This window comes from Phalacrocorax carbo, chromosome 19 (genome assembly GCF_963921805.1).
Source record: "Phalacrocorax carbo chromosome 19, bPhaCar2.1, whole genome shotgun sequence".
Classification (NCBI taxonomy): Eukaryota; Metazoa; Chordata; class Aves; order Suliformes; family Phalacrocoracidae; genus Phalacrocorax; species Phalacrocorax carbo.
The window spans coordinates 7,067,714-7,086,729 of NC_087531.1; the positions used below are offsets into that span (position 1 = coordinate 7,067,714).

Sequence of the window (19,016 nt, forward strand, 5' to 3'; positions counted from 1 at the left end):
CGGGGGGGTTGGCACACCCTTGCCCTCCCTTTCAATGCACGCCCCCCCCCCCCCCCCCCCCGGCAAGAAATCATTTAATCAACATTAAATCATTTCTCTTCTCCCAATAAATCATTTAATCAACAAGTTGGTTCCTTTAAAGAGAACCTAAAAGTGCAGGTCCCTGCAGTTTGGCAGGTTGAGTTACGTGTTTAATGCTCCCAGTCTTCCCTAGCTTCCCACAGGGGCTTTTATCGCTCAGAATCCAAAACCTCTCCCATGAGTTAGATGCTGTGTCATAAGCCGAAAAAACGCAACCAGTGGCAAGGGCTCGCTCTTTTCCTGATTTAAGGTGCTTTCTTGGTTTCTTTGCCGGATGAAATGAAAATGGTGACATTGACCATTGGTGCACATTGGCTGACAACTACTGAGGACATAGAGAAGGGTGTGTGCTTCCACCCACCCCACCCCCACCCCCCCCAAACATTTCAACACACCCGTGGCTGTTTCCTCCAAGAAGGGGAGTGCTGCTGTCCTGCAGAAACAGAGGGCGAGAGCCCCCTCTGCAAAGCATGTTCATTTTCTTGAGTGCTTTTTCCCCGCAGAGAGGAGCCAGGAAGCAAACAGTGCTGTTGGAAATGATGCTTCAAAAAAAAGGCACAACCCCCTAGACAAAAAAGGGCAGTACTGACTTCACACTTCTGTAAAAGGTTTAGGATCTGAGAGGGCAGGAAACAAGTGTGGTGCATCCCCACCCCGGTGAATGCTGTACTGGAGAACGACACATTGGCACTCAACATCGCATGGAGCTGCTGGGAGGGTCAGCAGCCTTCACCGGAGACTTAGGCTCTAACGCCATCGGGGAGAGAAACAAGGCTGACGAACTCCGATATGCTCTGAGAAGCAGATCAGACGGCCGGTAGCAAAACCAGAAAGTACATGGCTGTATGTGGTGGATGGCAGCTGCCGGGAAATAGCACAGTCCCAAGGTTTTCTCTGCCTTATACTGAAGCAGAAATCCCATTGGCTTCCTGGTGAGTCTTCCCTAGCCAAGGTTGGTCCTTGGTCTTCCCTAGGAGGTCTTTTAACTGAAAGCACGAATATCCCCTACCGTCACCAAGAAAGCTGCTCATTGAGTTTAAGGGAATTATGGAATTGAAGGTCTTTGGCTCACGCTCGGAGATAATCCAAGCTGCCGGAGGATGGGGTTGGATGCACGAGAAATCACCATGAAGCGGGAAAGGGCTTGGGATTTTAGCCCTTTATCAGCAGAAACCGGGGCTTCCTCAGAGCAGGTTTTTCCCTTGTAGCTTTTGGCGTTAGCTGCAGGAACAGGGATGGAAAAACCATCTGCAGAGCCTGGTCAGAGTCCCTCAAGCAGCCCCACCAGCTGCAGGCTATTGCAGCATCACTCCACAAATTCATTCCTTCTTCACCTATTGAGCCTCCCAAGCTCAGAGCAGCAGGTCCCAACCACACCATGACTTCCAAGGAAGCAAGGAGGACCTTTTGCTTCCCCTTCACACCAATGGGCAGTTTCTCCCCCTAAAAAGCCCCCAGGTCCTGCTAAACAGAGGACAAACCCCAAAATAACAGTTCTAAAGAGCTCCCTGGGGGGAAAAGCCTGGGTCCAACTCAACCTGCAACAGCAGTCATGGCCATGCCCCCGGTGGTCCTGGTGTGGGAAGGGAGTACCCGGCAGTGGGACTGGCATGGACTGGGCAGAGGAAAGGCCACAAAACCTCCTCTGGATGCCGAGCCATGGGACAGAGTTTTAACAGTCTCAATAAGAAAAACTACATGCAGCAGCCAGCACCCAAAGAGCCACTGCCTGCGATGACACGCAGGGACAGGCACCAAGCCTAGGCGCCCGCACCAACACCTGCGGCTGCCTCTGGGGTGGAGCAGCCGGGAGCTGGGATTTGGCCACAGTCACAAGGGCGAAGCCCCTCTTCAAAAAGCACTTGGGATGCAGAAAGGAGGTGGGCAGATTTGCTGAATCAGCTCTGAAAAGCTAGGCGGTCGGCCAGCCGGACAGGGAGTTGGCCGGGCATTTGGGAAAATGCTGCAGAGGGCATGGAGATCCTGCAAAGCTTCTCCCCTGCCACTTTGGGCATCTTTTCCCTCGAACCAGCCTCCTCCATGGGGAAATCCTGTGCTGAATCCACCCCCGGCCACAGCTGGGTCTTTCTTGGCTGAGCTCCTGAGGTTACTCCATGCCCCATGGGAGAAGGAATAAAACAAAGGCTCTGCCTTCACCCTTTCCTTGGCTCCAGCCAGGAGCACAAAGCTGCCCCCACCGGCCTGGCTCATACCTATCCGGCCAGGTCTGCATTGCCCCTTCTTTATCCCATGCCTTGTGTTTGGGTAAAAAAATAAAATAAAAAAATAATTTAAAAAAATCAGAGATGGAGAGTGCAGCCAGGATTGTGGGAAGGGCCATGCCATGAGTGCAGCGGCATGTGCGTGGTGTGTGCTCCCCTGGATCTGTGCACTGCGAGGAGTCGTTGGTCCCTTACCACTGCCAGGAGCATCTCCTCTCCCGAGCAGAGACTTCACATTCATTTCACTGGTATGGCAAAGTCCGTTTGCTTTTTCCTTCAAGGTGCTTTACATTCAAGAGCTATTGCAATCCACAGCGAGGAAACGTGGCCAGGGAGATACCCCAGCCCCCCAGGTTCTCTCGAATTTGATTATTTGATTGAAATAAACTGCCCAATACCTCTGAAGTTTAGCTCATCTCCAAATTTTGGGGAATTCAAAGGGGGCCGGTGGCTCCCAGCCTTAGCTCTCCTGTGGGTCGCTGTAATGAAGCTCTGAGTTGAAGACCTCCTTATAGAGGGGTGGGAAGTTCATGGCAGTCTCTGGGTGCAGGAGACGGAAAAATTCCAGCTTGTCCAAGTGCAGGTTGCAAATGGTCTTCATCAAGGGCAGCTTGGAAACCATCTGCGAGGAAAGGAGGAGCTGGAATTGGTGACCACTCAGCTCCCAGCCAGCATCCCTCATGCCACTGTTCCCCCTCCCCTGGGGACAAGCAGGTGGGCTTGGGGACTACTGGTTCTGCCCGGCGCTGGGGGGACCAGTGGGGACCCCCCACCTTCGGGCAGCCCGGCAGCAACATGGCCTTGCCCCCAAACCCACCCTCTGCAGGAGGGTGCAAGGAGCCCCCCCACAGCGCCCCCTGTCCTCGTCCCATCACCATTGTGCTCAAAGCATTCCTGAAATGTCTCCTTTTGCCCCAAACCCCCACTGCCCAATGCACTGCCAGGCTCAGCGGCACAGGGCTGCCTATGGTGCGGCTGCCCCTGCCTGCACTGCCGTCAAGATGCACGGCCCTCAGAAAGAGAAATTCGCCTTCAACAGGTCCCAGGGCTTGCCCCCCCAAAAAACACCCCTGTGTGTCTAACGAGTTCTAGCACAGCCACATCCACCAGTTCAGACATCTCCCTGTGGCACATGTGCCATGCCCCAACCAGGCTCCCTGCGCCGCACGCAGGCAGCGCCACTACCTTTGAGAGCTTGTCCTCGGCAGAGTGTTTCTTCTGGATCTCATGCTGCAAGGCCACATAGATCTTGTCCTGGAGCTTCTGCACCTTCTTGGACTCAGTCAGCCACGGGCGATCTATAGGAGATGGCCGTCAGCCCAGTCAGTGCTGGCATGGGGGTGTCCCCTGGGACACAGGGGTCTCCCCTGGGAATGGCGTGGTGGCCTCTTGCTCTTTTAACCCTTCCTGCTCTCCAGGATGTTTTTGGGGATGGTGGCACAGTCAGGCAGCCCCTCTTCACCCCTCCCACCCCGCTGTAGGGGACGTGGCTCCTCCTCCCACTGAGGAGTTGTGGCAGATGCATTTTGTGCATTTTTAGATGCATTTTCTACCCCAACCTCCTTTCCCAGGAATAACTTAAATCATCCAGCAGCACTGAGATTTAAGGGCCAGCTCTCCCCAGCTTCGGCACGAGACCCCATCTCCCTGGCCAGCCCTGGCTGCCGTGTCCCCCCCATAGCACCCCATACCTGGGGAGAGCAGGACAGCGGCGGTGAAGAGGGCGAGCTCCTCGTCTGACAGCTGCAGGCGGCACAGTGTCCTCCCCAGCTCAAAGACAGCACCAATGAGGTCATCACAGCCTGATGGGGGGACAGCGGGGAAGAGGGAGACATCAGAGCTCCACACTGCCCAGCAGCACCCCCACAATCCCACCCACTGGCTGACCCCAGTGGCACCTGGGGCTTGGAAAGCTTTTGGGAGATGAGATGGGTGAAGGAGGGTCCCCAGCAGAGGATGCCTAGCACGGCTGGGCTTCGGGCTGGGGCAGAAAGCAGGTCCTGACCACGGCACACATCAACCTCATCCCAACGGGAGCGGGAGCAAGCACAGATGGGTCTCACCCCCTTCTGTGCCCCAGGGATTTAGCCCAGCTGCAGGGATGCTGCGTTTCACCTGGCTGCAAACCTCAGCCCTGTCCAGGTATCGAAAGGAGAGAGCCCCGAGAGACATGCAGCGAAGCGGCTCTTACCGAGAGACTTGAACATCTGTACTCCGCCGAACTTCCCCTCAAAGAGGATGGTGTTGTTCAACGGGTTGAATGCACGGATCATGCGGATTAGGAGCACCTCGAGGCAACCTGACATAGGCAGAGAGAGCGCAGGGCAGGGCAGGGCAGGGCAGGGGGTTTTCCATCACCCCAGGACCAAATGGAACAAAGAGGAAAGCCCCCAGTGCAAGTTTGAAGTCCAGATTGTTCATTCCCAACAGCAGAATGGTTATTCCAATAAATCCAGTTTGTTTTATTTTAGGGTTACCAATTGTGACCACAATATTTCAGCAAAGGGAAATATTATCCAGGCATTCACAGCCAGACACAGAGAGTGATCGAGGTCGTGGTGGAACACCAAGAGAGGAGAGGGTGAAAACAAAATAAATAAAAAGAATGGAAGGAAGAAATGAAAGAATGAGTTAAACTCCAGCGTGTCGGGCACGGCCAGCTCTGGCTTCGGGGTACGACACCCTGCTGGGACGCTGGCACACATCCCCCGTGCTGGGTGAGGCACTTAGCTCCCCCAGCCTCGAAAGCTGAGAGACTGGGCAGCTTTTCCACCTTTTTTGGCATTTTGGGCCTTTTGCACATTCAGCTTCCTCGTCTGGGCACAGCGCCACCGGCTCAGGCAGATGGATGGGTGGGGGACCTGGGTGTGCGCTGCCGTTGTCCTCTTCTTCCCAGTCTCTTGTTGGGAGACGAGGCCAATCCTTTCCTCTCCTCCCTCCCTGCTCCCCTTTGGGTTTGGCACCCCGTTTCCTGAGGGAAAACTCGCTGTTCTTGTTTCCATCTCGGTTTCTGGGTGACATTTGTTTGAGGGTGTCCACGGAGAAAACCCTCTGCCCAGGGTGGCCACTCCCTGCATCCCTCTCTATACCATCGCCTTTAAAAATGATCTTAAACTCATTCCAGCCTGGAAGGACGTCAAGCCCAAGGGCAACTGGGGCAGTGAGGGAGGGGAGATCTGGAAAGGAAAGCACTAGCCAAGAGAAAGATGGGATTTGCCTTTGGCACCAGGGCTGCTACTCTGGAGACGCATTAGAGACGTGAGGGGGGTGGCAGCAATGCGAGGGGGACCCCGGCAGGGGCCCCGCTCTTACCGGCTTTCAGGAGGATGATTTGGTCGTTCTGGCAGAGCTCCATGAAGCCGTCGATGCGCTTGGCAAACTCCACCACATACTGGATGGCGTTGGAGATTTGCAGCGAGCACTGCTGCCACATGGCCTCACAGCTCTGCCGGCACAGCAGGGATGTCCCTTAGGGCTCACCGCCACCCCATCACCTGGTGTTTGCTGCCACTACATCACCCTGGCTCCACTGTCCCCCCCCATCCCTGCTGCACGGGGCAGGGAAGGGACCCAGGTGCCGTGCCACCCACACGGGGTGATGCCAGTAGGACAACTGGGACATGACTGGCCACCCACACCCCCACATCGTCCCCAACAGGGCTTTTCCAGCTCCCAAAGCACCAAAAGAACCCCCCTTCATCCTCCTCGCCTTCCTCCCTGCCTCAGCGCAGCACCGGGGGACAGCGGTGCCCCTTGCCCAGGGCTGCAGTGGCTCTGGCCATGGTGGGGAGCTGGGCAGGCCGTGGCAGGGAGCTGGGGAGGCCGTGGCAGCAGGGCTCACCTTGCTCTGCAAGGTGCGGACCTCCTCAGGGGAGTAGAGGCTCCATGCCAGGCGCTTGAGCTCCTCAGTCGTGTACTGGCACGTCTCCAGGTGCGACTTCACCACGTTCTGGGCCACCCGGTCTGCAAGGTGAGGGCAGTGGGCCGTGAGTCCCAGGGACCCCACCCACTCCCCGTCCCCACACCCCGATGCTGTCCCCTCACGGGTGTTCTGGGGGGCTGCTCAGGAGGGAGGTGGAGGGGCAGAGGGACTCACACACCATGTCACAGGGATCTGAGGACAGATGGGGCATTGGGGGCCATCCCTGGGGCTGAGGGGAGGAACACTCTGCATGACCTCAGGTGCACCAAGCTCCATCAGTGCTCAGCCTGGAGGAGGGGATGGGCTTGGGGCTGCTCCAAGAGCTGAGGCCAGGTCAGTCCCTCGCTGTGAGCATGCCCAGTGCTGCACAGGCACCCAGGGCTGGATGCGTCCTGCAAGGCACTCGGGGCTGCACACCCCATGTGTGCCCGGCATTGTGCCGGGACCACGCCAACACTCACCGATCTCGAGGACGGAGATATCGGCAGGCAGCTGGCCGCCCTCCAGTGCGCCGTGCGTGAACAGGGCTGGCTCCAGCATCAGCTCATAGATGGACTCCTGCTTGATGAGCGTGGCATCGGCCACATCCAGGCTGGACTGGTCAGGCGAGGGCTGCGCTGAGGCGAGAAGGTCAAGGTTGTAGTAGGTGCTGCTGCCATCAGGGGTGAGGGGGAAGTCAAAGAGAAGCCCATCCGACAGCGTGGAGATGTCGTCCAGGTCCGAGAGCCCGCTGCTGACACTGGTGGTGTAGACGCGGCTCAGGGACTCGGGCTCATCCTTGGTGCTGCCGCTCTGCTCCTGGCTCTGCTGGTGCTTCTGCACCTCAGCATAGAGGCTGTCCCGCTGCTTCTTTGACATGCGGCCGAACTTCACTGCTGCCCAGGGAGGAGAGAGTGGCTGCGTCAGGGCAGCTTTGCCCCTGCAGAGCAGCAGCCACAATCGCCCACCTGCCCTGGGAAGGGTCCTGGCTCCCGGGGGAGGGCGTGGTTTGGGGGTGTATGAGCCCTGAGCGGGGCAGGGGCCCTGTCCGATGCACCCCCTACCTGCCACCGACCCTGGGTCGAACAGAACAGAATTGACTTAAGTTTTCCCATGGAAAATGCAAAAAGCATTTCTTGCTCTCCAAACCCCTCCTTTCGCCTGGCTGGCCTCACAGGGGAAGCAGCTCTAGCCCTGAGCCCAACTCGCTCCAAGGAGGAGTGGACAGGCCCTTGGGGACCCTGGGCATGACTCACCATCGCGGGACATGCCCAGCGCCAGGCATTTCTGCAGGCGGCAGTGCTGGCAGCGGTTGCGGTTGGTGCGGTCGATCAGGCAGTTCTTCTGCCGGGAGCAGGAGTAGCTGGCATTGTTCTGCTGGCTCCTCCGAAAAAAACCCTGTGTGGGATGGGGAGGCATTGGGAAAGCGCCCAGCAGGATGTTAGCCCCTGCGGCCACCCACCCACCAGCACCCATCCCCGGGCATGCCTGGGCTCACCTTGCAGCCTTCGCAGGTGATAACACCATAGTGGATCCCTGAGGACTTGTCTCCACAGATCTTGCATGGGATCACTTCAATTTGGGCTGCGGCAGAGGGGGAAACCACAGTAGTTAATGATGGCAACCGCTGAACCGAACGAGGGAGGTGGCCCTCCCTCCGCGACAGCTGCAGCCCTGCTCAGCTGCTGGGGAAACTGAGGCACAAGATCTGGACCCGCTGGCAGCTCAGCCCTTCCCACAGACCCCACAAGGAGGCTTGTGCCTCAAAGAGGACCCCAAAAGGGGCCATACAGGGTGTGAGGTATCCCTATCTGCTCCCTCATCCTCTCCAGCACCAAGAGATGGGTAGAAAAACCCTTTGAGCTACAAGAGCACAGCATGTTTGTGCACCAGCCTTCCCAGGACCCCATTCTGGAATCATTCCTCTTATTTTTCAGCCAGTGTGTGCACACTGGGGGGGGGGGCACCACAGACAGGGACATCCTTGGCACAGGGACCTTCCCTGTCCCTGCAGCCATGGACGCTCTCCTGCCAGGGTTCTGGCACAAGCTGAGGGTCTGGGGGACCCCTGACCCCTCCAGGCAGCTCCTTAGAAAACCCAGGACTGATATAGCCATCGCTGGCTCACGGTCCTGGCCCCCTTCCACTCATAAATCCGCTTCCCTCCCCGCTTCTGCTTCGCTGGCACTGAGCTGCTAATAGGCTTTGTCCTCCTCATTTTCCAGCTGCCCCAGATCTGGGCTGGCTCTGCCTGCCCCGTGTGCGCCGGGGGGGGAATGCGTGGCACCCCCGGGACTCATACATGCCTCCCGGCATCTCTGCACCCTCTAATCCCCACTCCAGTCCCCAGGCCCCCCAGCCGGGCTCAGCCTGGTGTCGCTCTTGAGGGTGCTGGGCAGCCGCCGCCATGCCAAAATAACCCCCATGGCCAGATTATGGTTGTTTCAAATCTCCTGGGCCTGTCAAATCCCTGGTTTGGGTAATTCCCTTCTGCCTCTCTCCTCCCCTGGGAGCAACCAATTCTGGTCGAGGGACATGTTTTGTGGGTTGCTGCTGGCGGGGGCTCTGGCCACCTCTGTGGGTGACAGCCCTGGTGCTCAGCCAGCCCCACCTGCACCCTGGCACCCAGCGGTGCCCCAGGGTCCCTCGCTGCTTTTGGGGAGGCTGGGCTGGGTCAGGTCAGTGCAAGCCTTGCCACGCAGTGGGGTAGCCATTGTTCCCCCAGGAATGCTATTGATCCCCCCCAGGGCAGATTTGCTCCAGCCATTTGGGAGAAAGACTTGCCCCAAGCCTGGGTGCAAGCAGAGGGACAGATCCTTCCTCCATCCACTGACTTGCTGCTCAGCTCCTGCCACAAATGGACCAGGTGATTTTGGGGTTCACCCCCGCTTCTCAGGGCTGCTGGGCTGGGCTTATCCCAGGGCTGTGCTGTCATCCACCCCTGACCCAAGGGGGTCACATCCCACCCCTGCCATTCCCCAAAGCCTCTGCCCTTGCCTCTGCTGTACTTCTGGGCCTAGGGCAGCAGAGCCACCTGCCCGGGGCTGGCAGGGAGCAGGCAGGTCATCCTCCCATCCTCACATTCTCCAGCCCCACCGCCCGCCCCGGCTCTGCACTGGCATCACAGCCCTGGGGTCACCCCTTTGGCAGGGGGACAGAGGCATGGGCAGGGCAATGTGCCAGTGCCCCCATGTCACCCGCGAGCTCTGACAACCAAGACACCCCCCAATTCCCCACCGCCACCTTCGCCCGTGCCGCTGGTGAGGGGTGCAACCTGCAAACCGTGGGGACCCCTCCCCGCCCCGGCACCCTGTCCCTGTTGCCTGGGTAGGAGCGCAGGGATGGAATGGAGGTGGTGGCACCGTGGGGGACACAGGGAAGTGATGCCACCCCCTGCAGGAAGCAGCATCAGTTTGTTATGCAATGTAATTGCAGCCGCCGGGAGCGCTGGGGTGATTGCCTGCAGCCAATACTCCTGGCCCCCCGCAATTACCAGCGCCGCGCGCCTGACAAAACAGCCGGGCTGAGCAGGGCCCTCGCACCCGCCGGCACCCACCAAGTAGAGCCTGAGGGTGCCGCTCCGCTTGCCCCACAGGGCCCTGAAAGCTGTTCACTGCCTCCCAACAATGGCGATGGCTTCATGTGATGCCAATGGCCAAATCCTGCCCCTGCACCCCCAGGCCCAGGCAGAGGGGAGCCCCCCAAAAGACCCCTGTAGCCATGTGGGCAGAGTTAAGAGTATGTGGGGATGATGCTGTGCTAGCTCCTCCAGAGCTGAGCATCACCCCTGGATGCTGTGAAGGAGAAGCCCTGACCGCTTGCCATGTGCCTGCAGCCTCTTGGGACTCTAATTATCATCTTGCTAATTACACGGCCATGCCTACAGCCAGCACCTGACCCACTCCTAAGAGGTTTGCCCCAAATAACTGACATGGAGATATGGCCATAACCCCAGCACAATGGCAATTACAGCCCAGAAACGCTTTTGATTGCGGCTCTGTAAGCCCCGGCTGAATCACCGCGCCAGCTCCCTCAACATCCCCTCGTGCCATGGCCATGTCTCCCCCGGGACCCCCATGGGGGCTAGATACCCCCTGGGGCAAACCCAGTAGAATGGGGAGGGGTATGGGTGCTGGTGGGGTGTCTGCAGCAGCACACCACATCCCCCAGTTCTCACCACGACTGGGGGGAAACATCACAGCAGACCCTACACCCCGGGCATGGCCCCCCCAGCTGTGCCTCAGTTTCCCCAGTGGAGCACTGGGCTCCTCCATCCTCCACCACAACTCTGTAAGCATCAGCCATGCTGTGCAACCCGGGGGGTTTATTTAGGTGGAGGCAAACCCTGTCCCCCTGCCCAGGGTGGGGAGGCAGCGAAACTCCTCCCTGGGGCCAGCAGGGCTAAAACAGGGGAAAGAAAAAAAAAACCCTCCAGCTGGCAATTAAAATGTCCTGGATGTGGCATTTGCTCTCCTCCCACTGTAAATACTTCTTGCCCAACTCCCGGCCTGCTGCCACCAGCCGGTCCTTATGTAAGTGGCACCACGGCACCGTCCAGCCATGGGGCTCAGCCATGCTGGCGGCAACTGGCCCCTGGTCCGGTGGCTGCGTGTGGCCCTGTGGCTGGAGCCATCCTGTCCCACTGACACACTTTCTGCCCGTGGCCCCACATGCTTGTGTAACACCACGGCTGTTAACCCTTCCCGCAGCCGTGGCCGCACCAGGACAGAACTGCAGCTGCACCCCGACCTCCTGCCGCTGGGGATAGGGCCTTTAGGGCATTTTGGGGTGATACCTGAAGCTGGGGACACCTGTTTGCTGCCCCAAGCTGCAGCTCTCTGTGGGGGCTGCAGGTCTGTCCCTGCACAATCCCCACGTTCCCTGTCACCCCCCCAGACCTGGCTGTGTATCCCCTGTCCCCTCCAGCCCACCACCTCTTGCCCCAAACTGGGCAGGCAGCTCCAGTGGTTTTGGCAGAGCCAGAGCTGCCCTCCCCAGAGCAAGACTTGGCCTTCCTCCCACACCAGCACACCCTCCTCTCCATCGCCTCTGCTCTGAGGGCAGGCATCCTTCTTGCACCCCAAATCAAGGCAGGCCCCATAGGATCCAGCCACAGGAGTCTGGACCCTCCCTCTGTGGTGCAGGGACCATGGGTGGCCCCATCCTCCTCCTCATCCCCATCCCTCCCCTTGGCCATATTTTCTCACTCCTTGGGCAGGGGGGATCACCCCAAAACTCTCAGCATCCCACTGAGCCCTGGGACGTGCTGTGATTCTGCTGCTGCCAGAGGCTTTTTGGAGCTGCCCCCCCTCCAGCCAGCTTGATGGGGCTGGGTGCCCCCCACCAAGGGGTGAGGACCCCTGGGGGGGCATTCTGGGGAGCACCAGCTGGTCCCTGCAAAGCCCTCAGCACAGACACCCCCCAGGGTGAGCCCACGCACCCTTCAACCGTGGGGCTGGGGTCAGGATATGGCCACCCCCTCCCCTGGGTGGGCCCCATGAGGCCAAAGGAACAAAGCCTCCCCCGGGGCCCAGGTGCCCCTTGCCAGGGCCAGGGGGAACAGCCCAGCTCCAGGTGTTTTGGAGGTGGTTCCATGCCCCCATGGCTGTCCCTACCCCAAATACCCCCCCAGCTGCCGGGATGAGAGCCGGGGCAGGCGGCTTCCCCAGTGCCATGGCTCATTACTCAGTGAACCTGCTGGGAAAGTAGGTCTGTGCCCCATCCTGTTGCTGCGATCGATGCCGCAGGACAGGCGCCTGGTAATTAGCAGCAGCCCTGCCGCCCTCCCTCACTACCCCAGCCCCAGCCCAGGGAACCGGGACACTCCAATGCTCTGCCACCACTGTCCTCTCCCCTCCGGTGAAGCAGGGGTGTGGGCACAGCCCCTCACCGGGCTCAGCATCCCCCTGGTACACCCAGGGCAGCAGGAGAAGGATGGGTCCAGGCTGCATGGGGATACACAAGGACTTACAATAACATCCCACCTCCCCATTGCTGCCCCAAAACCCGGCTCCACTCCCTCGTTCCCTCCGGCAACCTCAGATCCCAGCACTGGGAGTCACAACACTTCCACACAGCAATTAGCTGCCGTTGTATTTTGGCAAGGTGGCCATGGGCTAGGGGTGGCAGAGGAGGAATAAATAAGTAAATAAAAGGAACAATCACCCCTTTAAATCTGCTGTTGGTTTTGCTTTTAAACAGGGTCCCGTGCTGCAGCGCCCCGGGGCCCCCAGCATCCCAACATTTTGGCTATCACTGCCAGCAAATCCCATCCCCATCCATGCACCCCGTGGGTGACGCCAAACAAGCTGGGGCTGCGTGAGGCCAGGGCAGTTTGCAGCATGCAGCTGGCATGGCCCCGGTGTAATGTTCACAGCACGGGCTCCAGGCCGCAGGGGCACCGGGACTGGGGCCATGCAGGCAGTAAGGAAAATTTAAATTACACAACTCTGGCCCTGTGCCAGGCTGTGATACTGAAGGTGGGAACCAGTTTCTTAATTGATTAGCAGAGATTTCCTGGAACCTTTGGGCCAGAACAGGGCTCAGCAGCTCTCCCCCTGCCCCACGGTGACCCCCAGGCACCTTTGCTCATGGCCATGTGGCTGGTGGCTTTGTAGCCACCCCAATCCCTGGTAAGGTGCTGTTTTTTCCCTGTCCTGTGGTGCAGTGCGTGTCCCTGGCTTGAAAATCATAGTAAGCAGTTCACCCACAAGCAGCGGTGGGTAGGCGATGAGGCTCCCCCAAGGCCACCCAGCTCCTGCGGTTCACCAGCTCCCACACCGCGGCCAGCACTGCCGGCACGGGACACAGCCCTTTGCCACCCTCCTGCACCAGCCAAAGTGCAAAGGTGTGGTGGCAGGGAGGGGGACCTGCCACGAGCTCAGGGTGAGGAAAAACCAGGCTGGGGTGGGAGATTCCCCCCCCAGCCCTGCAGATAAATCGGGGGGGAATTATCTCCGTGGGGCTAAATAAAGGCAGTGAGAGCGGCTCTGCTCACCACATCCAATAAACCCAGTGTGATTTAGACATTAGCAGCTCTTTAAATAGCCACTGTGGAGTTCAAAGTTAAATGCGACAGGGAGGAGGGACGGGCAGGATAGGCAGGGGATGCTGCCAGCACAGGCTGGGCTGCAGGGTTAACCCGCTGCCACCTGCGGGGACAGGGACCAATGTCTCCCCATACTTCACTTTCCCCCTCCAGGTGCTGCTGCTCCTTGGGGTTATGGGGGTTGAGGATCCCAAATCCTGGCTGGAACCCTTGGGACCCCACACTGCCAGCAGCCACCTTTCTCCTCCAACTTTATTTTCAGGAGGCAAAGGGCACAGACATCCATCCCCATTCCATAGCACCTGGGGTCAGGGCTCAGCCATCGTGTGGAAGGGTCGATGGGTGCCAGTTGTCCTCGCCTGCACTAGCATGCGCACGCTGCCTAAACAGGCAGGGAAGCTCCTCCTCCACCCTCTCTGTTTTTTCCAATGACAGATCTAGGTCACTAGGACAAGTCGGAAAGGCTGCTGAGCCACCACACGCTCCTCGCCACGCTGCTTGCAAAACAAGTGAGCAGGAGGGCTGGAAACCCCATAGGATTATACAAGGCAAAGCCTCTCGTCCAGCCCTGGTGCAGGGAAGGACAAGAGCAAGGAGCTGCTGTGGCCCCTGGGGAAATGGGCAGAGTGGAGGCAGTTTTGGGGAAGAAAACAAAGATTTAATTGATTCAGCATCACCACGCAGCACTTAGGCTTCAGTGAGAGATAGGGACCCTCCACCAGGCAGGACTGCAGGAAAAATGACCGATGGGGAAAATTATGTGATATTGGGGGGTCTTGGCCATTAATTGCAGCCAACGCAGAGTAACGGGGGGGGGGGGGCGAATTTTTAAAGAAAGGAAAAGTTCACCCAGCTGCTTATTAAGCCCGGGGCCAGCTGTGCAAGCGCTACATAAGAGCCAGGCAGTGTTATTAATTAGGCAGGCATTAATGCTTCCCTCCATACTAATAAAGGTGAAATCCCAGGATGGCGTGGGGCAGGAAGGGGATGCAGGGGGCTTGTCTCACCCTCGCCCCACCATTACACCAGAGCATGGCAGGTAGTGGAGCCGCAGCACCCACAGCTGCGCTGGGGAGGGAGAAAAACCCATTTGAGGAGCTTAAAGATGTACATCCCCATACATACACCCAAAAATGCACCTAAATATCGTATCCAAAAATAAACCTAAATACACACACCCAAAAAACACACCTAAAGACGTGCACAAGCAAGTCCTGGCGGGGGTGAAGGGCTCGGGCACGTCAGGCAATGAGGGAAAACTGCTTTAAAGGGGGATAAAAATCCCACCCCATAGCGTCAGGTCCCTGCCGTGCTCCCAGCAGCTCAGTCGGGAAATGGCTCGGGGAGAGCTGGGTCCGGCCACCGCTGCGTCACCACCACCGGGCCCCGGTGGATCGTCCCGCCGGAGCCTTCCTCCCTCCATCCTCCTCCTCCTCCCAACCGCCTACTTTGCAAAGCGGAGGGGTGCAAAGTAGGATTCGCCTTTAATAACGGATGAAATCAGGCAGGAGCTGGCCCTTCCCCTGCATAAGGGGCATCCGAAATTGCGGCCGGTCCCTCGCCCGTCCTCGCAGGAGCCTCGCTCCGGCCAAACCGGCCCGGTCCCAAACCGCCCCCCAAAGCCCTGGGGAGAGGGAAAAGGGACAACCCCCCCCCTCAATAAATCCAACCCTGGTGGGAGCAACATATTGAAGAGAAGGTTAAGGTGTTTAATACGAGGAAAAGCTTAAGAGCGGGTCTAAGCCGGCGTCGGAAAGCGAAGCAAAATAAACAAGAATTTTTTTCCTAATGAAAGGGGCAGCTGAAGGCGCCGGACCGACCCGGGCGGCGGGGATGCCGCGTCTCCCCGGATCCCCCCGCGGGGCTGATGAGGGTCCCCCCGTGTCCCCAGCGGGGCTGATGCGGTGTCCTCCCCGTTCCCCTCCGGGGACAACTTTTGCTGTTGCCGCTCCGCAGCTGGGCGGTCCCCCCCCCCAACCCGGGGCTCACCTCGCATCGTGGCCGGCGGCGCTCAGGGGCACGCCGGGGGGGCGCATAGAGCGGCGCGGGGGTCCGTGCGGGAGCGGCAGCACCGGGCGGCTCTAGCACCTGCTCCTCCGCGGCGCCGCTGACCCACTTCTGCCCGAACATGCGGCCGTTCACATGACGAGCCCGCCCCGCCCCCTCAAATCGGTTTCACTTCCAGCCCCACCTCCTGCCCTTCCTCCTCCTCCTCCTCCTCCTCCTCCTCCTCCGTCTCCGTCTCTATCGCTCCCGCCGCGCCGGTGCTCGGCGCTGCACACGGGCGCTGCCCCGTGGGCTGCCCGACAACCACCTCCACCTCCGCCCCATGGCCGGGGACAGCTGCTCCGGCAGCGGGGTGCTCGGCGCTGCACCCCCCGGGTGCTGCCCGCCCCTGGGAGGGCCGTGCCGGTGCCCGGCCTGTCCCGGCTCGCCCAGGCATGGAGCCGGCTGGGTGTCCCGCTGAATCACCGCACCGCCTTGCTTCACCCCGCCCCCCCCGTACGGCTCCGCTGTCCCCCCCCCCCGGGGTGCCCCACCTGGCACAGGGATGCTCACCTCCCTGCAGGACAGGGTGGGGGGACCCTGGAGAAGGCGCAGACACCCAGTGCTGGGGGGATGTGGGAAGCATGGGGACCCCTGAGCAGCCCCAACGCGTCCCCACAGCAGGGTGCAGATGCTGAGGTCGGAGGGGACGTCCTGGCTAGCAGACCTGTGCTTCAGAAAGTGCATGGTGGACGCAGCAGGGAGCTTTGGAGGTGGCAGCGAGCCATTCCCACCCTGTCCTTTGCGCTGCGTTGCACGCAGAGGGCTTTGGGGCCCGGGGTCGTACTCTGGGTAACAGGGCACTCCAACATGGTCCCATAATAAATGCAAAGAAATGCTGGCTCTGGACCACACAACGAGACCTTGTGGTGCAGTGCCAGAGGTGTCGGCACAGGACAAAGCCCCGTGGCTGAGGTTTGCAGGGTGACTCTCGCACCATACCACCAGAGTCCCCGTGGTGCCACGTCGCAGGGGTGGAGGCGGCTAGTCTGTGTCATGGCTGGTCCAGGGCTCTGAGTGCGTGGGATGCAGTGCTCAGCAGCACGAAGGGATGTGCCTGGGCACTGGGGACGGTGGCGCTGGGCTGGGCACCTGCTGTGTGTGGAGACGGCATCTACCATTGGCACGAGCACAGCATCCTCCACAGACATGGCGATGGCATCCTCCATGGACGCGGCATCCACCGCAGGCATGGATGTGGCATCTGCCATGGGCACAAGCGCGGCAGCAGTCATGGCTGTGGGCATGGACACCACATTTGCCATGGGCATGCGGCATCCACCATGGGCACAGCTGCAGCTGCCGCCACCATCACACACATGACATTGCTGCCTCCTCCCTGGACTCCCCCCTGCCCTCGTGGTTGGGGGTTTTAGGGCTCACCATGGCCCCCAAACCCTTAAATTAAACCATCTAAGCATGGCTGAAGGGGATGATTTCAACCCACATCCAACCCAACGCCTGGGGCTGAGCCGTGGGCACAGGGACACTGCCGGGCCAGTGGCAGAGGGGATCTCCCCTCTGCTCTCGGCACTGACCCCCCGCAGCTGTGTGGGCGGGCGGCAGCAGCAGATGGATGGTGGAGCTGAGCCATGGTGGCACTTTTTGTGCTCCTGCCCATGTGCTGAGTTACAGCCTTGCTCCACTCCGGTGTAGGAGTGGCAGCGGCCGGGGTGGGGGGCACCAGCAGCTGGGCGGGGGGTGGAGGGGTGCGGGGAGTGGAAGGGGCCGAGCTGCCGCCACGCTCCAGTGCTGCTGTCTGACATGAATTTGCTGATGGCGATTGGGAACGGGTTCGCTGCTCTTGCCATTCAGATTCGCTCTTTCCTCCTGGCTTTCCTCTCTCCTCCCCACTGCACTCCGCATGGATGGGCACGCAGATGGGACGGGGCGACGTGTCGCCTTGGTCTTTACAGGCTCCACTTCCAGCGGGATTTCTGCAAGCACAGCCCTGGATGGCCAGTGAAATCCCACCCCTGCACACATCCTGACCGGCCCCGGGTGGGGGCAGCCCCTGTACCAGCAGCACACACAGCGTGAGGCCACTGCCCGTTCCCGGAGGTCACAGGTGCTGCCTGAAGGAGGTCAGCCTCATTATCCCCATTTCACAGATGGGGAAACTGAGACTGGGAGCAACGCAGTGACTCTTTGGGGCACGCAGGGTCTGGCCCCAGTGAACTCGCCCCTCCTGAAAGGCGGTCACTGGCATAGCCCCGATTGTCGCTGTTGGGACAGTCGTGGCTGAATCACATCAGAGTGAGAGCAAAAATACTCCCCGAGTGCCCCAGCGCAACCCAAAAGTATGAGGTTACATAAGCGGCACCACACCTGCTGTGAGCAATGCCGGACCCACGCACCCACTCCCTGCCACCGGCTCCTTAACCCTTTGTGTGCAACACCCGACCTCCAACACCGACGGGCATTGGCGCAGCCCAGGGAAAGTCCCAGGGGAGAAGGAAATGCTGCGGGGCCACCTGAGTGGGGACAGCCCATGGGGCAGCGGGTGCCAGGTGTGTTGCAGGTCTGGGACTCAGCCCCATGGTTTTGGGGCCACAGGGGTGGAGGTGAAGAGGTTATGCCAGAGCAGGACTCCCTTTTATCTTGACCAGGGCCTCACCCTGTGGACTTGGCCAGATTTAAATTGGGGTCCTGGTGCCAGCAAAGCCAGAACCAAGGTGGAGCCAGTTCACTGGAGCTGGTTGAGCCCCTGGTGTAACATTTGCTCCTGAGAGAGGAGGCGCCTCCCCTCCCCTTGCCCAGGGCTGTTTTGGATGTGGCAGCACTGGAGGTCACTGAACCTCCCATAAAAACTGCCTCCCCCTCCACATGCTGTGATGCGGAGCCCGGTGCTGCTCCAGAGCTGAGGAGCTGACACTGGCATCGACGAGTGACATTCCCAGCGATGGGGGAACAGTGGAGCCGGAGGGGCCAGAGCTGCCGCCCCATGCCTGGGTACTGCCAGAACCGGGCTCAGTGTCCGGGAGCTGCACCCACCTGGGCGATGCCAGGGGACGTGTCCAGTGTGGCTGGATCCAGCCCATTGCAGGTGGCTCCAGCAGCCCTGAGCATCAGCAGCACGAGGAGGAGACAGCCACCAGGAATGGATAAGAAGCAAAAACTCTGCCACCCTGCCACCATTCAGCTCTTCTCCTTCCCCTCCTCCCCGGCCCAGCCTCGCTGCCAAATCTTTGTGGTCAGGGCCAGGACAGATGCTGGCCGGGGTGCTCCCAGCCCATGGCCATGTTAAAGCAGCAACTGCTGGCACGGCTCTCCTGCCAGGGTCGGCTCAGTCAGCCCCTGGCTGGCCTGGAGGTGAGCAGGAATTCGGGATGACACCACTGCACCTTAATCACTGTTTGCTCTTGCTCACACCCCACCCAGCGAGAGGGGAACCTCTCTACCCGCCCAGCCAGCATCACCCCATCCTGCACCCACAGCCCTTCACCCGTCCTCAGAGACCACTGGGCTCCCCACCGTGGGCACTGCCAGGTTGCTTCGCCTCACCATGACTCAGTTTCCCATCGGGAACAGCTGACCTGCCTGGCGGGGAGCAGGTCATGGGGTGAACCCACTGATGGGGGCCACAACATTGGTGCCCTCAAACCTCATCCTTGGGTGCTGGCATGGGGGCGTGCTCCGTGGCAGCCCCCAGCCCCAGGGCTGGGCGGGGGTCCTGTCCCCAAGTGCCAGGCTAGGGGGTGGGTGCAGGCAGTGGGAA

At 59.9% G+C, this 19,016-nt stretch overlaps 1 protein-coding gene across 2 annotated transcripts; it reads right to left on the reverse strand.

Annotated features, from left to right (window-relative positions):
• Nucleotides 1–453: 453 nt before the first annotated feature.
• LOC135316304 (nuclear receptor ROR-beta-like) lies at nucleotides 454–15,431 on the reverse strand. Of its 2 annotated transcripts, XM_064469378.1 has the most exons (10): nucleotides 15,242–15,428; nucleotides 7,703–7,788; nucleotides 7,461–7,602; nucleotides 6,687–7,100; nucleotides 6,145–6,266; nucleotides 5,616–5,748; nucleotides 4,495–4,602; nucleotides 3,995–4,105; nucleotides 3,489–3,601; nucleotides 454–2,925 (listed from the first exon to the last, which is right to left on the reverse strand). In XM_064469378.1, the coding sequence occupies exons 1-10, from the start codon at nucleotides 15,246–15,248 to the stop codon at nucleotides 2,764–2,766; spliced, it is 1,398 nt and encodes a 465-aa protein (XP_064325448.1). In that variant the 5' UTR covers nucleotides 15,249–15,428; the 3' UTR covers nucleotides 454–2,763. The 2 variants fall into 2 exon arrangements, with proteins under 2 accessions (XP_064325448.1, XP_064325449.1); XM_064469379.1 differs by lacking the exons at nucleotides 454–2,925; nucleotides 3,489–3,601; nucleotides 3,995–4,105 and having other exon boundaries at nucleotides 4,510–5,274; nucleotides 15,242–15,431.
• Nucleotides 15,432–19,016: the final 3,585 nt, after the last annotated feature.

Excerpts from the sequence above, each read along its gene's own strand:
- LOC135316304 (XM_064469378.1), bottom strand. Across the intron at positions 7,603-7,702 it reads TCACCTGCGAAGGCTGCAAG|GGTTTTTTTCGGAGGAGCCA; the intron begins GTGAGCCCAGGC and ends CATCCCACACAG. Across the intron at positions 5,749-6,144 it reads TCCGCACCTTGCAGAGCAAG|AGCTGTGAGGCCATGTGGCA; the intron begins GTGAGCCCTGCT and ends CTGTGCCGGCAG.